General features: G+C 40.6%; 1 protein-coding gene across 10 annotated transcripts in view; it reads left to right on the top strand.

The window, feature by feature from the left end:
- Positions 1-16,008, top strand: part of CaMKII (Calcium/calmodulin-dependent protein kinase II) — a 3,892,153-nt gene that overhangs the window by 229,419 nt on the left and 3,646,726 nt on the right. For 2 of the 10 annotated variants that reach the window (XM_067758428.1, XM_067758427.1), the window contains exon 1: positions 15,207-15,448. The exons of 7 other annotated variants lie outside the window; for them this stretch is intronic. In XM_067758428.1, the coding sequence (XP_067614529.1) occupies positions 15,222-15,448 (227 nt within the window). In that variant the 5' untranslated portion in view covers positions 15,207-15,221. Of the gene's footprint in view, positions 1-15,206; positions 15,449-16,008 lie in introns of those variants that run through there. One more of the 10 variants, XM_067758434.1, reaches the window with a different exon arrangement.

Genomic DNA, 16,008 nt, shown 5'->3' with positions numbered 1-16,008 from the left:
TGGTGTCATTAGGCGAGCAGTCCGTAAGTTGGCACCATTACCAATGAGTTAAGCACTAATAGCAATTTGAATTTTTAAACCTTTTATATACAACACATTTATTGTTAAAACAACAAACAATCGAATTTGGAATTAGATTATTGCATAAACCTATGTAACTATTTGAATTTAAAATGTGAACATTCATTCATTGTACTAGTTTTTTTATATTATTGATACATACGCATCAACGGGCCCAGAATATTCGGTTACAATTGAATTTACTCAATACTTTTTAAGTAACCGTCACTGTATATCCCATATACTAATTACTCGTACTGTCCTTAGTACAAATATCTATTTGAATATATTAGTTAGTAAGCAACACTGTAATTAGTACTAAGAATAGAGAGAAAAGAAGAAAAATAATAATATCATTGAATCGTAAGCCACAGCCAGCATCGCATCGTTTTCTTTTAGCTCCTCGCAGCACTTTAATTGTCGGAATTAATAAAAATCGTTGTCGGTAATTTGAATTAGCAACAAAAAATATAGTTGCCTATTCAACATCAAAACCAAAAAGCACACAAAACAATACCAAGCTACTACTCATAAGATTACAAGAATCTCAGAATCGATTAAGTTACTGGAGAGATGTAGAAGAAATGGAGCAACGCCTAATTTCATCAATAATGCAACTAAAAACATCTTGTACATCATCAACAACAACACCTGAACAAGAAACTGCCAACAAAAGTTTTGAACACGGTAAATACATATATGTAAAAAACTAAGATGAACCTTTTGAATCTCCTGATCACCATCCAACATGTATCTCTTCGGAAAAAAGGAACCGAGGTAAATAAAATAAAGACATACATACAACATCAACTGAACTCAGACGACTCTACTGCCCTCTTCAATAGCCAATAACTCTTGGAAAAAAAATTAAAACGACCATCAAAAACACACAAGTGAATAAATACGAAAGCCTTAAACATAAACAACAACAACTCCTGAACATTAGGGTGCTACCAAAATGGATATGCAACACAATAAATATAAAAGTACCCACGAACATTCAATGGCTTCTTTCCCTAGGCCCTAAGTATGCACTTCCCACAGGTATTAATAAATTCCCACTTTTCAAAACGATAGCTGATGGAGAAAATTATATTCAAACAATTAATGGTAAAGAGAAACGAGAGGTTGAAAGGAACAATTTAACGACGCTTATAAAAGACAACCTAAAAAGGTAATAACGACTCGGGAGAAATTTATACAAAACACCCTGCTTTCCACCAAACATTTTTTAAAGGAACACATTGGACTCCTAGTCCTGAATGCCGATAAAGGTAACGTTACCGTGTTGATGGACAAGTTAGAGTATGAAAAGAAGTTACAGAGTATAGTGAACGATATTTCCACGTACAAAGTGTTAAAGCGGGACCCTACCAATAGGCTACAGGGCAAAAACAATGAAATAGTGGAAAAAATGTACAGCAACAAAGTTATCGATTTGAAAGAAAAGTTTCGCCTTAATTGTAAAACAGCCAGTCCCCCATGTATTTATGGTCTACCCAAAACCCATAAAGAAGGTATTCCTCTTAGGCCCATCTGTTCGTCCATCAACTCTCCGTCCTATAATCTATGTAAATTTGTCGTCCAAATTCTTACAAATCTTACCACCTCATCTAAGTACAACGTTAAAAACGCAATAGAATTTAAGAACAAAATCAAAGACATATATGTTAACGATGATGAGAATTTAGTGTCATTCGATGTCGTCTCGTTGTTCCCCAGTATCCCTGTAGATTTAGCCCTCGAGATAATACAGTCAAAATGGATTAAAATAAAAGAGTACACGTCCATGACCAAAGAGCTTTTTCTGACAGTGGTGAAGTTCTGCATAAAAGAGAACAGGTATTTCAAATACAATTAAAAGGTATATGAGCAACGTTCTGGGATGCCCATGGATTCGCCAGCTTCGCCCATTATAGCAGATATCGTGATGGAGGAGCTACTTACCAGATTCGAGGAGGATTCGGTCAACAAACCACGATTGCTCACAAAATACATCGATGACTTATTCGCCATAGTCAGAACGGAAGATATGGAAGTAATGCTGGGTCTCCTAAACGGATACTATAGAGCTGTCAAATTTACAATAGAAGTGGAAAAAGATGGAAAGCTACCGTTCTTGGACACTTCTGTTATTAAGAAAAACAACACGCTCACTATGGGTTGGTTTAAGAAGCCAACAGAATCCGGAAGACTCATCAACTTCTACTCGCAACACGAGAAGAAAATAATTATTAATATGGTCAACAACTTTGTGCGGCGGGTTCTTTCCATCAGCGACAAGATGTACCATAACAAAAATATAAAGATAATCAAAGAGACGTTAGAGGACAACTTCCCCATCAAATTAATAAAACAACTGATTTATAACCACTATTCCCGACCCAGTGGTGAAAATGTGAGAGAAACATCGCAGGATAAAATATACAAATCTGCAACATATGTCGCTGGGCTATCGGAAAGGATAAAATATTCGAACTTATATGATAAGGAAAACATACGATTAGCTTTCATTATGGCAATACGCTCCGGTGCATTTTCAGCAATGTTAAGGATAAGATATCCAAATATGACAATTCCGATGTGGTATACAAGATTCCTTGTAATGGCGACGGGTCTCACTTATGCCAGATATACTACTACAAAATCTAAACTTAAGACAAGGATATCCGCTCACAAATCAAATATTAAATTAAAGAATAATTTTTCGGAAAACAAAACAGCTTTAACATCCCATTGTAGAGATACAGGGCCATTACCCGGACTTCGAAAATGTCACCGTCTTGGAAGAAGAGAAAAATTACAATAAGGGATTCATTTTAGAAATGTTACATATAGTAGACACACCTAATGACAAGAAAATTTATTTCAAATCCGACACTTCTAATTGTCCATATGCATACCGCAACCTTATAAAAACAACAGGCACCCCTATGTATGTACATGAATATTTACACCATCGTCTCTTAGTGACAACAACACCAACGCTAGGATGATCAAGCTGAATCGTTACTGTCTTGCCGTCTTATGTATTGATGTTTCCAATAATTTTTTGTTTAGAAAAACTGTTCTTTAGTTTGTTTATATTTTTTGTTTTATTATATTCAATACCTTTGTTACATATAATTAGTGTTTAACGATTTAGTCTTCTAATCACAGTTGAAAAAGTAAGTAGTGATGTTTTGTTTTAAAAAATTTTTGTTTGTGTATAAAAAAGAGCTTTTTTAGTTTTGTGTATTTCTAGCTCCTGATCATGAATTCAGACTGAATTCGAAATATCGAGTTATAATAAATTGAAACGAAAACAGTTTATTTGTTTTATTCAAACCCGGCCTTGAGCTCATTAAAATTTTAAAATAGTTCATATTGATGGCCAAAAACATTCTACATTAAAAACCATTTTTGGTTTATTAAAATAATATGATAATATGATTCATAATGATAGCAAAATAATATTGTGATAGGTTTAAGCTGTTTATATCAAGCCGTTTAAGATGTTTATATCAACCTATTTTTTATTATTATTTAAGCCGTTTATATCAACATAAAACAACTAATTCAAACTTTTAAAGGACATTGAATGTTGTTCAAAAAAGCCCCACAATTTCCCTGTAAAAACAAATAAAAGGCAAATAAACAATGATCAATTATCTTGTTTTAAAACTTTGATGGCGAATAACTTATCAGGAATATTTTTCATGTAAAAATGTTGAAAGCTTTTTCGTAGTCAGGCAATCGAAATCGTTTTGAAGTTAAATTACGGAGGTGAGAGACCACTACTACTTTTATAAATTGTTCAAACGTTTCACAAACATTTTTTATCATTCTTATTATTTTAAAAACGAAGAAAATTTGTTGAACCAGTCGAATATATGTTTGTGTTTTCTTTCCACCCTTGTCTTGCACTCTGAGAGCATCTATAGTTTATGAATGTGTGTATATATGTAAACTGAGTTACAGAAAAAATAATTGAGTAAGAAGTTTTCTATTTATTGTAAGAAGGTATACTTTTAAATAAAATTAAAAAGATTTACCACCCAAAAATAAGAAGAAATCTTTACATCTTACAATATTGATGTGCTTCCACTATCCACTTTAAGTGAAATTATCGATCTAGGTGTTGTATTCGATTCCAAATTTCTGTTTCACAGTCATTTGAGCTACGTAATTGCAAAGGCATATTCAGCACTTGCATTCATTAGACGTTTTGGCGCTGACTTTTCTGATCCCTACACTTTAAAATTGCTGTACACCTCGCTTGTACGTTCCAAATTAGAATACGCTGTTTTTATCTGGAGACCATACTATGATTGTCATATTAAGAGGCTTGAGCTAGTTCAAAAAGTGTTTGTCCGCTTTGCGTTGCGGTCCTTAAACTTCAGAGACCCGATTCCCCCTTATAGGAGTCGTTGTTTGCTTATTAGCTTAAAGTCCTTAGATACTAGACGGTCCATTCTGTCCCTCACTTTCGTGTGGATTAATTGACTGTCCCTTCTTGCTTGAGAGAATACGTTTTAATATCCCGCGGAGGAGTTTATGCAATCACGATATTTTCTGGTTGGACTTTGTTAGAACTAATTACGCAACCAATGCTCCGATTTTTAGAGCTTTGAAAGAATTTAATTCGCTTATGAACCCTGGAAATCTTGATTTTTCCTCTACGAAGGATGTATTTAAACAAAGATTAAATGAACTTTTTCTTAGCTAATTAGTTTTTAAGTTAAAATAATAATGGTTGTTATTTTTTTAGATGCTTTTTCTTCTTGTAATCTGTGTGGAAATTTTTTTATATTTTCTAGATTAATACTGAAATAAATAAATAAATAAATATCTTTATCTCTGACTTCTGCCGTCTTTTTGGTCCTCGAAGCTGTTCAAAGGGACAATCTTCTTATTTTTATAAGAATTATTTGGCTCTGTGAAGAACAAAGCCAAGGGAGACACGAGTCACTCTGGCCCAACTTCAATCTGGATACTGTAACAGGTTAAACTCTTACTTGAACCTACGCCTCTAACACCTACCTCCTATGGTCCGCCCCTTTTGAAACAGCCAGTTTCCTTGGACTCCTGTTAGAGGACTTTGATGAAAATTTCTGAATGGTGGGGTGCCAATTGAATGGGACGAAGCACTGTTAATACAACAAAAATAATTCCCCATAATATCAATCTCGCGAACTGGGAGAAGGTCGAGCAATTTTACTGCCGGAGGACATGAGGAAAGGAACGTTTACCGACTGTAGATACGGGTTCATCTCATTCCATCACTCGGTAGGATTTAGTCAAAAAACAAGAAGCAAGATTGCATTCAGCCACTGGCGAGGACACCCGGGTAATGGCAGAAGTAGCATGTGAAGTCGCAGTTGGGAGCGTCGCGGCGCTACAAAATTTTATAGTGGCAGAGATTGTTGATGAAATCATAATTGGAGTGCACTTCTTAATCGACCAAGGCATCAAGATCGATATGCAAAGCAAGACGATGCGATATAAGAACATAGATGTGCCCTTTAATTTCAGCTACGAGAGAGGCTACAGCATTAAACGAGTGCTGGTGGAAGAGTCAGCAAATACCACCAAAATCCGAAGCAGTCATCTGGGCAAAGGTTGATGGAGATTGTGGGACAAATAAAGTGTGGGTTGTCGAAGCAGCAAACAAATCAGCACCGAACATACTTGTAGGAAAAACCTTGGCTATGACAAAACAAGATGGACGTATTCCGGTAAGAGTACTCAATGAGTTCAAGTCACCACTCAAACTGACCAAAGGAGCTATTTTGGGAAGATTCCAAGAGGCTGAAGTAGTTATTAACTGTGAACAGCTCCAGGAACACGTTTCATCTAGTAATACTGATCTTTCAAATGACATCACGGCATGGACGGAGGGGCTAGAGGAAGATTATCAGAACAAGGCAAAGCAACTGCTCCTAAAGTATGCAAACATATTTGACCAGGATGATTCCAAACCAGGCCGCACCAATGTTGTGAAACATCAAATTGACACTGGAGATGCGAAGCCAGTCCGTCAAGCTCCACGCAGTGTTCCCCTGGCTGAGCGGGAAGTTGTGAGCCAAACATATAGGTCTTGATTTTGTATAGGGATCCGAATTTCAATATTGTTTTGAAACGATTGCAGATATGGTATGTAGCTATGGTAATCCTTTTTTATTATACTATTATCAAATATGGGTTTGAACAAAACGTTTATTATATCACTTATTTTTTAAACTAAATCCTAGACTTATAGGGACTCCTTATTCGCGGGGGTTAAATCAATTTTATGTTGAACAGGAGATTTTACTTCTTTAGAGTGTAGATTTTTTGTTTTTGTAGCCAATACTTTTGAGGCTGATTGAAAACTATTCTGTATGTGTGGATTTTTATTAAGAATTATCATTTTTTAGATAGGTTTTAAACGCAGTCTTATTGATATGTTCTCTCCACGAAAATTAACCAAGCTACCAGTTTGATCAACAACTCTAAGAACTAGAGTGCTTATTTGACGTGTATTAACCGGGAAATATATAACATTACAGGTGTTTCTGAGATTTTATATCCTGGACTAACTCTAAGCGAAACAACTAAATTCTTTCCACATCATTCCTTTTAATGTTCTATTGAATCGCTCTATTATATATGCTTTTAATGATGAAAATGTAGAACAATGTATTATATTTTTTGTTTGTAATAATCTCTTAAAGTTAGTATTTTAAAAATTCCTTTCCATCATCTGTTTGCAGGTTTTTCGGTATTCGGTTACTTGAATTTATAATCTTAGCCATTGCATTTGTGACATTTTCTTTAGTTTTATCTTTAACTGCTCCAGCCCATGCTTTTTTGGAAAATGTATCGATTACAGTTAATAGATACTGATTATTACTATTTGAATACTGTTTACGCGGCGTAGGCTGTCACCCGTCCCATCTCCCTCCTTTTTTATACGTATCTCTATGAATTTATATATAACCCGTATCTTGTATTGTATTCGATCTATTGAATTGTATTTTTATACTGAAGTATCCCTAGAATCAATGCATTGTATTTACCCTTAAATTCCCTATTGGGAATCCTCATGGCCGTGTGGCAGCCTCCACCGCGCAAAATCCACCAAATCGAATTCGCCGCAAGTACAGGATGGCGATCTGGCATGATCGCCACCTGTCAAAAAACCACCACCTTTTGTATCATTGCTAATTTGTCATTATACATTGTTATTATTATCGTTTGCAAGTCCAGCACAGTTTTTCTTTGCAAAATTTGACTTTATTATATCAATCACCAACTTTGTAAATTTCGGAGTGTTACTATAATTCTACCTTATTACTGTCATTTCTAATTTTATAAATTTGCGACATTCTCACTCGTGTCACCTTACGAAAGGAAAGTGAAAATTGTATGTTGCGAAAGCAATAAAAGTTTGTGAGTTATTTTAAAGCACGCAATAAAGTACTCATTTATTTAAACTACAACCGCTGAAGAGTTTTGTACTACCGCATACTTTTGTGAAAGGCGCTGCTACGACGGGCAAATATTTCTTAGAATACGCCACAATATTTGCGCGAGGATACAGCCAGCTACAGCGTCGAATAAAAGAATTACAAGTAATTGTGAAACCGCCACTACACGTACCTACTGGATTGCCTTTACTGCTTGTCTTCAGAGTTCTGACCCGGACAACGCAGCAACGCTATCACTGGTCATCCCAACGGCCATCAGCACTATCCATACAACCGGTGAGTACCCTCCTATAGTTTAACTAATGGTCCTTCGTCGCCATTGACGAAACCAGCCTCTCAACAATATACAAACACGTACATATATTAAGTATATCCCCTGAATAAATTTTGGTGGCTCCCGGCAAATCCAAATTTCTCCCGCCAGAATTATAATTTCCCGCCAAAAATACCTTTATATATATATATATATACATTCTCACCTCCATATACACCTGTACGTAAAAGCGGGGCATTAAAAAATGTCGATGCAAATCCCACTCACACTTGCACAAAGTTAGTTTTAATACTTGAGTCCCTTGCGGTATAATTTAAATACATATCCCCACATTTACATTGTTGGCGATACCCAGCAAAATATTCAGCCACATTTGCATTGCTTGAAATACCCAGCAGCAAATTCGGCAGCTCATCCAAACTGGTCCCAGACTACTCCCAATTCAGTCTAACTGGGCCAAGCCTACTTCACTCTCGACCAATAGGAAAACTTATCCCCTTGGTTTTCCCGTATAAATAAACACTCGGCAATCTCCAAAAATTCCCAAAATAGCGAAAGTAAAATTAAGCAAGTCCCTCTTCAGAATGGCTACCGTGGTCGAAAACAAATTTATATCCGAAACGGATCTCTTTTCGGATTACTGCGCTCGGTTCGGTACAACCGACATCCAAGATAACACCGAGGCATCCCTAAAAATAAAAGACAAAAATATCGATGTGTTCTGGGAAAGGCTACAGAGCGCATATGACGCTGTCGTAGAGTCAGATGACAACGACTTTCCCGACGACTTTAATGCCTAAGCCTTCACCAAATACCGCGCCTGCCTTATAGCATATGAAGACACAAAGGCAAGAATAGGCGATCAGCTCCAGCTAAGGGTACTAAGTAATCCCGTCCCCGCTACAACCACCACTCCCCAAGAAAATTCCGGGATGCACCTCAAAGTACCCGCCTGTGACACCGAAGTTTTTTACGGGAGTTATGATCAATGGCCGTCCTTCCGTGACATGTTCACAGCGGTCTACATCAATCACCCGAAACTCTCAAGCGCCCAAAAATTGTACCATCTCAGTACAAAACCCAAGGAAAAGCCGGCCAGATAGTAAAGCAATTCCCACTAAGTGATGCCAACTTTGCTCTGGCTTGGGAAGCTCTGAAATCCCGATACGAAAATAAAAGAGTCCTGGTCGACAATCAAATCCGAATTCTCATGAATCTAAAAGCGATTAAATCGGAAAATAGTGATGAAATCCAAAGACTGCAATCCTCCGTAAACAACTGCCTCCAAATATTAGCAACCCAACAAGTCTCGACAGAGAGTTGGGATCCCATTTTAATTTATTTAGTAACGTCCAAGCTCCCAGAAAATACTGTTGCGCTTTGGGAACAATCATTAAGCTCCAGACGAGACCTACCGATCTGGTCCAAAATGGATCAGTTTCTGACTACTCGCTACGAGATAGTGGAAAGGGTGGATCAATGGCGACCAGCTAAACCCCGATATAATCCACCCTCCACGAATTTCTCAAAGCCTCCATCAAGTCAAAACAATCCCCAGTTCAGGCAGGCTCAAACCCAAAACCAAAACCGCAACCACCCGCAGAACAGCAACTATACCCAAAATCGCACAAATGCTCATGTGGCCGAGCATCAAAAAATCTACGCCTGCAGAATGTGCAAGCAGGCCTCACACATGTTACAAAGCTGCTTGCATTACAAAAAGCTGGCAATCCCTGAACGGAAAAAATTCGTGAGAGAAAACAATATGTGCGAAAACTGCCTGTCCCAAACCCACCTCTTAAAAGATTGCACTAGCACAAGAACGTGCCTCTACTGCCAAGGTCGCCACAACTCCACCCTCTACGACGCCGGAGTATCTCATAAAACCAATGGCCCTCGGAAAACAACAGCTCAAGTAGCAACTCGTCAGGACGTTGCCAACACAGATCCCAACGAGGAACTTCCCACCACCTCAAACTCTGCCCGCATCCAATCTTTGCATGCAGAAAATGGTAGCAAGATCATTCTCCCCACAGCGATAGTGTCCATAGAACACCGAGGGGACTGCTTCAGGCTCAGAGCCTTAGTGGATCAAGGGTCAGAGCGTAGCTTCATCTCATCAAAAGCTCAAATCAAGCTAGGCCTCCCATATACCCACTCCCTATTTGAAATATCGGGCATGGGAGGCGGAGTAGTACAAACCTCCAACAAGTTATGCTCACTGACCCTAGTCTCAAATGACCACAAGGTGAAAATAAAGGCCCAGGCAATAGTGCTACCTCGGATTATTATGGCAACTCCCAATATTCAGGCTAAATAACGACCAAATGCGTAAATGGTCACACCTCAAGCTAGCAGACCAGAATTCTCAGAATCCCTCCCAAATCGATCTGGTGTTAGGCAGCGATCTCATCCCTCAAATCATGCTAAATGGCATAGAAAAGATCTCGCCCACTCTGCTAGCACAAAACACAATATTTGGCTGGATAATAAGTGGCCAAACCCCCGAAAAGTTCGGATCACACTCCTCTCAAGCGTGGGAAGTGACGAATGTCCAGCTGAATGAACAGCTAAGACAATTCTGGGAAATCGAAGAAATACCCAGAACGCGAGTGGAAACCCCAGAAGATAAAAGAAGAAGAATTTTATCAAAGCACCACCACTCGTATGGATGACGGTCGATACATGGTCCGGCTCCCATTTAAATCAACATTCCCGAACGATATCGACCTAGGTCAATCCCGTACTGCAGCCCTACGACAGTTCCACGGGTTGGAACGTACTCTCTCAAAAAAGGGCGATCTCAAGCAGCAATACGACCAACTAAAATAAATTGATCCTCTTGAAAAGATTTTATTTTATATAAATTGTGGATTTCAACAATGTGGAACATTTCTTTATTAAGAATTTTTCAGAACCGAAAAAATATGACAATCTTGAATATTCATTTTATAACATTTTCAAATATTACTTAACAAGTCTAACAATTTTGATACAGTATTGTTTATAACCAAGTATAATATAACTACCAGGTACTCGAAGAATATCTGTCCCTAGGCCACATGGAAGAATGCAGTCCCAATGAAATAGAATCCCTGGGTAAATACTGCTCATTCTATCTCCCCCACCATGCAGTCGTTAGGCCAGACAACAAGACAACAAAAGTCAGATTTGTATTCAACGCCTCTAAAAAGTCGGGTTCCGGTCACTCCCTTAACGATGTTTTATGTACCGGACCAACCCTCCAACCCGATCTCCAACTTATGTTGTTGAAATGGCGAACATATAAATACGTGTTTAATGGCGATGTCGATAAAATGTACTGCCAAATTCTCTTGCACCCCGATGACCGAGACTACCAACGGATAATATTCCGAACCCCCGAACACAGTCCAATAAAGGACTACAAGTTAAAAACGGTCACCTTTGGGGTTAACTGCGCGCCTTTCCTGGCTATTCGCACTCTACACGAGCTGTCGAAAGATATAGCCGATTCCCATCCACGCGCAGCTCCAATACTAAAATCCGAGACGTATGTTGACGATATTTTATCTGGCAGTCATGATCTCCAATCAGCCGAGCAATCCCTAACAGAGACTATAGACGCTCTCAATTCAGCCGGCTTTCCCTTAAAAAAGATCACGGCAAACCATCCCGACCTCCTCCAAAAAATATCGAAAACTGATCTGCTGGAAACAAACTTTCTCGAGTTCGAAAAGACTAGCATCGCCAAGACCATGGGCATCCAGTGGAACGCCCTAACGGATACATGCTCGTATACCGTCGACTCAAATCCGGCATCCACTGCAGCCACGAAGCGGCAGGAGGAGAGAATTCTCCATTGCGAAACTTTTCGATCCCGCAGGGTGGCTGACGCCCATAATCATCCAAGCGAAGATGCTCATGCAAGAATTGTGGTTAGATGGGACTGAATGGGACGAGAAGGTTAAACCCATCCGTCTAGCCAAATGGGCGCAGTTCTCTCAAAATCTTCCCTCTATCTCAGCCATCCATATACCCCGATGGATGAAATTTACGCCCGATCAATATGTTGAGCTCCACGGATTCTGCGACGCCTTAGAAAAGGCTTATTGTGCAACCCTGTACCTATGAAGTACCGTCGGTACTCAGGTCCACTCTCACCTTATAGTGTGCAAAGGCAAAGTGCCTCTTCTCAAAACTATTAGTTTGCCACGCCTGGAGCTATGCGGAGCGCTCTTATTAGCAAAATTAGTCGCAGTAGTCCAACCCCATCTCGGCCTAAGTCAAAAGAAATTAATCATGTGGTCCGATTCGGAAATCGTGCTAGCCTGGCTGGAAAAGCTACCCCATTCTTGGAAAACATACGTCTCCAACCGAACAGCGCAGATTATAGACCTCGTTGGAAATGTCCCTTGGCGACATGTGCGAAGCAAAGACAACCCCGCGGATCTTGGAACCAGTGGATGCAGCCCCGAAGATCTCGCTAACTCATCGCTATGGTGGAATGGTCCAGAGTGGCTTCCCCGACCCCCCGAGGACTGGCCAACACCAACGGCCAGAAATATTGTACCCCCCGAACTTCGCCGAGTCGAAGCACTGTATGCAGCGGAAGAGTCAGAAGACTTCTTAGAACGGTTCTCCTCCTATCCCCGCGCCCTACGCGTAACAGCGTACGTGTTGAAATTTGTAACTCTGCTTAGAAATGCTGTAGGAGGCAATCGTACCCCTAACGATCTCAGCCTCTCTTACGCCGACGTCATGCGCGCAAAAATCCATCTGCTGAGTTTGACTCAGTCGAGATTCTTCGCTTCCGAAAGAGCTTCCCTCGAAAATTCAAAACCAATCGGAAAGCGAAGTCCCCTACTGGCACTTGACCCCTTCCTGGATGCAAACGGGATTCTACGTGCCAACGGAAGATTAGTAAACTCCGACATGACCTACAATGAGTGTCATCCCACCATTCTCCCCGAAAAGGCTCGATTTACTTCCCTCTATATAAGGTTTCTACACGAGAGCTTCCTCCATGCGGACCTCCGGCTCCTGCAACAAGCTATGAGGCAGGAATTCTATACCCCCCGACTCAAACCTCAGCTGAAAAAATGTATTTTCCAATGTAAAGTCTGCACCATCCATAAGCGACAAACGCAATCCCAAATAATGGCAGCCTTACCCCCGAACGATGTACTTTCGCGCCCCCCTCACTACAAAGCTTCGATGCTCCGATCTCCAACCCTCGTAAAAGGTTATGTGGCCGTTTTCGTTAGCTTCACCACCAAGGCGATCCACCTGGAATTGTGTTCGGATCTCACCGGTAAGGCTTTTCTCGCTGCCTTCGCCCGGTTTGTAGGGCGTCAAGGGTACCCGAAACAAATGATGAGCGACAACGGCACAACATTCATTGGTGCTAAGCGAGCAACCGAAGTAGAGTTCATCACCTTCCTCAACGAAGTCTCGACAGATATTGTCCAAAAGTACGTGCCACAAGGTATCGAATGGAAATTTATACCCCCCGGAGCACCCCACATTGGCGGATTATGGGAATCTGCGGTCAAAAGCTTTAAAACCCATTTTCAAAAGGTCGCCGGAACACACAGCTTCACATTTGAAGAATTCTCAACGTTATTAATTCGCATAGAGGCCGTACTCAATTCTCATCCTATCTCCCCGCTTTCCCAGGACCCAGCGGATCTCACCGCCCTCACACCTGGCCACTTTCTCCGAGGCGCACCTCTTCTCGCCATCCCCGAACCGAACTAAGAACACCTCTCTTTGATCAACCGTTGGGAACGGTTGAAAATTTTACATCACCAATTCAGCAAGCGCTGGAAGAATGACTATGTCATGGAGTTACACAAGCGTTATCGATGGCAAACCGCTCAACCTCCGCCTAAAATCGGCGATCTAGTCGTCATCAAAGAAGACAACCTACCCCCTACCGAATGGCGCCTAGGACGCGTGGAAGACACCCATCTAGGAAGAGACGGCCATATCCGAGTAGTCGACGTATGCACCCAGAATGGCGTACACGCCAGGCCCATCACAAAATTGTGTTTTCTACCGCCCTCTGAGCCTGACACAGGCCCTCAAGGCTCAGTAGCATCCCCAGAACATAATACAGTCCAACTCCCTGTGCTATCGTAAAATCAACAGAAACAACCTTAACCCCTACCAACACTCACTCCCAACCTCACGAGTGAATAAAAATTTATTTTATCCTATCTTCCTCAGATGTATCGCCAACGCCCTCCAGTCCCCGCACCTCGCCGCTCGCTAGCATCACAGGTGACAGTGCCCACAGCTCGCCAACAACGTGCCGAAGTCCTTCCCGACTACCGACGATGCCGTTTATGCATGCGACCCCATGCACTATCATTGTGCTCCGTGTTCGCTGCCATGCAGCCCCAACAACGCGCCTTGTTTGCACGGGCACACAATTATTGCACAAACTGCTTGGCACTGTCACACGCCACACACGCATGTTCATCCAGCGAGCGCTGCCACGTCTGTGAACTCCCTCACCACACGTTGTTGCACCGAGACGCCGGGATCCGCCAAACCCCGAATGTAGAGCAGCCACCAAGGCGCCAACGCCATTCATCGCGCCGCCACAGGCCACGCCATCGCAGCAGTGGGAACGTCCAGCCAGCACCCGCTGCAAGAACATCCAGCGTTCGCCGCAACCAACGCGTACCGACCGTGCCCAATCGCACTATAAGATGTACCGCCACCGGCCTACACACCTCAACGTACAAAAGCAAAGTGGGCGAAATCCTCATTAAGGAAGCAGTTAGGGCGTTGACTGAGCTGCAACATACGTTAGGCGCTTAGTACGCCTAGGCGGGCCAGGATGTTTACGCGGCGTAGGCTGTCACCCGTCCCATCTCCCTCCTTTTTTATACGTATCTCTATGAATTTATATATAACCCGTATCTTGTATTGTATTTGATCTATTGCATTGTATTTTGATCCCTAGAATCAATGCAATGTATTTACCCTTAAATTCCTTATTGGGAATCCTCATGGCCGTGTGGCAGCCTCCACCGCGCAAAATCCACCAAATCGAATTCGCCGCAAGTACAGGATGGCGATCTGGCATGATCGCCACCTGTCAAAAAGCCACCACCTTTTGTATCATTGCTAATTTGTCATTATACATTGTTATTATTATCGTTTGTAAGTCCAGCACAGTTTTTCTTTGCAAAATTTGACTTTATTATATCAATCACCAACTTTGTAAATTTCGGAGTGTTACTATAATTCTACCTTATAACTGTCATTTCTAATTTTATAAATTTGCGACATTCTCATTGGTGTCACCTTACGAAAGGAAAGTGAAAATTGTATCTTGCGAAAGCAATAAAAGTTTGTGAGTTTTTTTAAAGCACGCAATAAAGTACTCATTTATTTAAACTACAACCGCTGAAGAGTTTTGTACTATCGTATACTTTTGTGAAATGCGCTGCTACCACGGGAAAATATTTCTTAGAATACGCCACAATATTTGCGCGAGGATACAGCCAGCTACAACGTGGAATCAAAGAATTGCAAGTAATTGTGAAACCGCCACTACACGTACCTACTGGATTGCCTTTACTGCTTGTCTTCAGAGTTCTAACCCCGGACAACGCAGCAACGCTATCACTGGTCATCCCAACGGCCATCAGCACTATCCATACAACCGGTGAGTACCCTCCTATAGTTTAACTAAATACTGAGTCATTACCACCAAGTCAGGTTGCCATAAATCATCGATTCCTTTAATAATAACACGTCTTCGTTTAACACTTTTTTAGCTTGTTTATGTACTTCTTCTACAATAGCTCTTTTGTTATTCATTTTGATAATGCTTTTATTAGAAGTAGCACTTCTACATCTTTTTCCGTAGGATGTTGTTTCAACACAACGAAACGCATCAAATAATCCTCAATAATAGATAAATAGTTGTTTATATTACTTAATTCCTCCCCACATTCACTTTTTATTCGCCGATCTATTAATTCCTCAAGAATCGATACATCATTTTCAGTACTATTATTCAGGATTGTATTTATTTCTCTGATTTGATGTTCTAATTTAGTTTTTATCTTATTTAACTCTTCGAAAAAGAATACTTTCGAAATGGCATCATCGTCTTCTATAGGAGCAGCTAGGTAAATTATTCTTTTCTTGTTTAAATTAAGGTTTTTATTTCGGTCTAGCATTGTTTTCGTTTTCGATCGACTATTATCAAATGAGGAATGC

Source organism: Eurosta solidaginis, chromosome X, assembly GCF_040869045.1.
Source record: "Eurosta solidaginis isolate ZX-2024a chromosome X, ASM4086904v1, whole genome shotgun sequence".
In the NCBI taxonomy this organism is placed as follows: Eukaryota; Metazoa; Arthropoda; class Insecta; order Diptera; family Tephritidae; genus Eurosta; species Eurosta solidaginis.
This window is presented reverse-complemented; position numbering and strand designations above follow the sequence as displayed.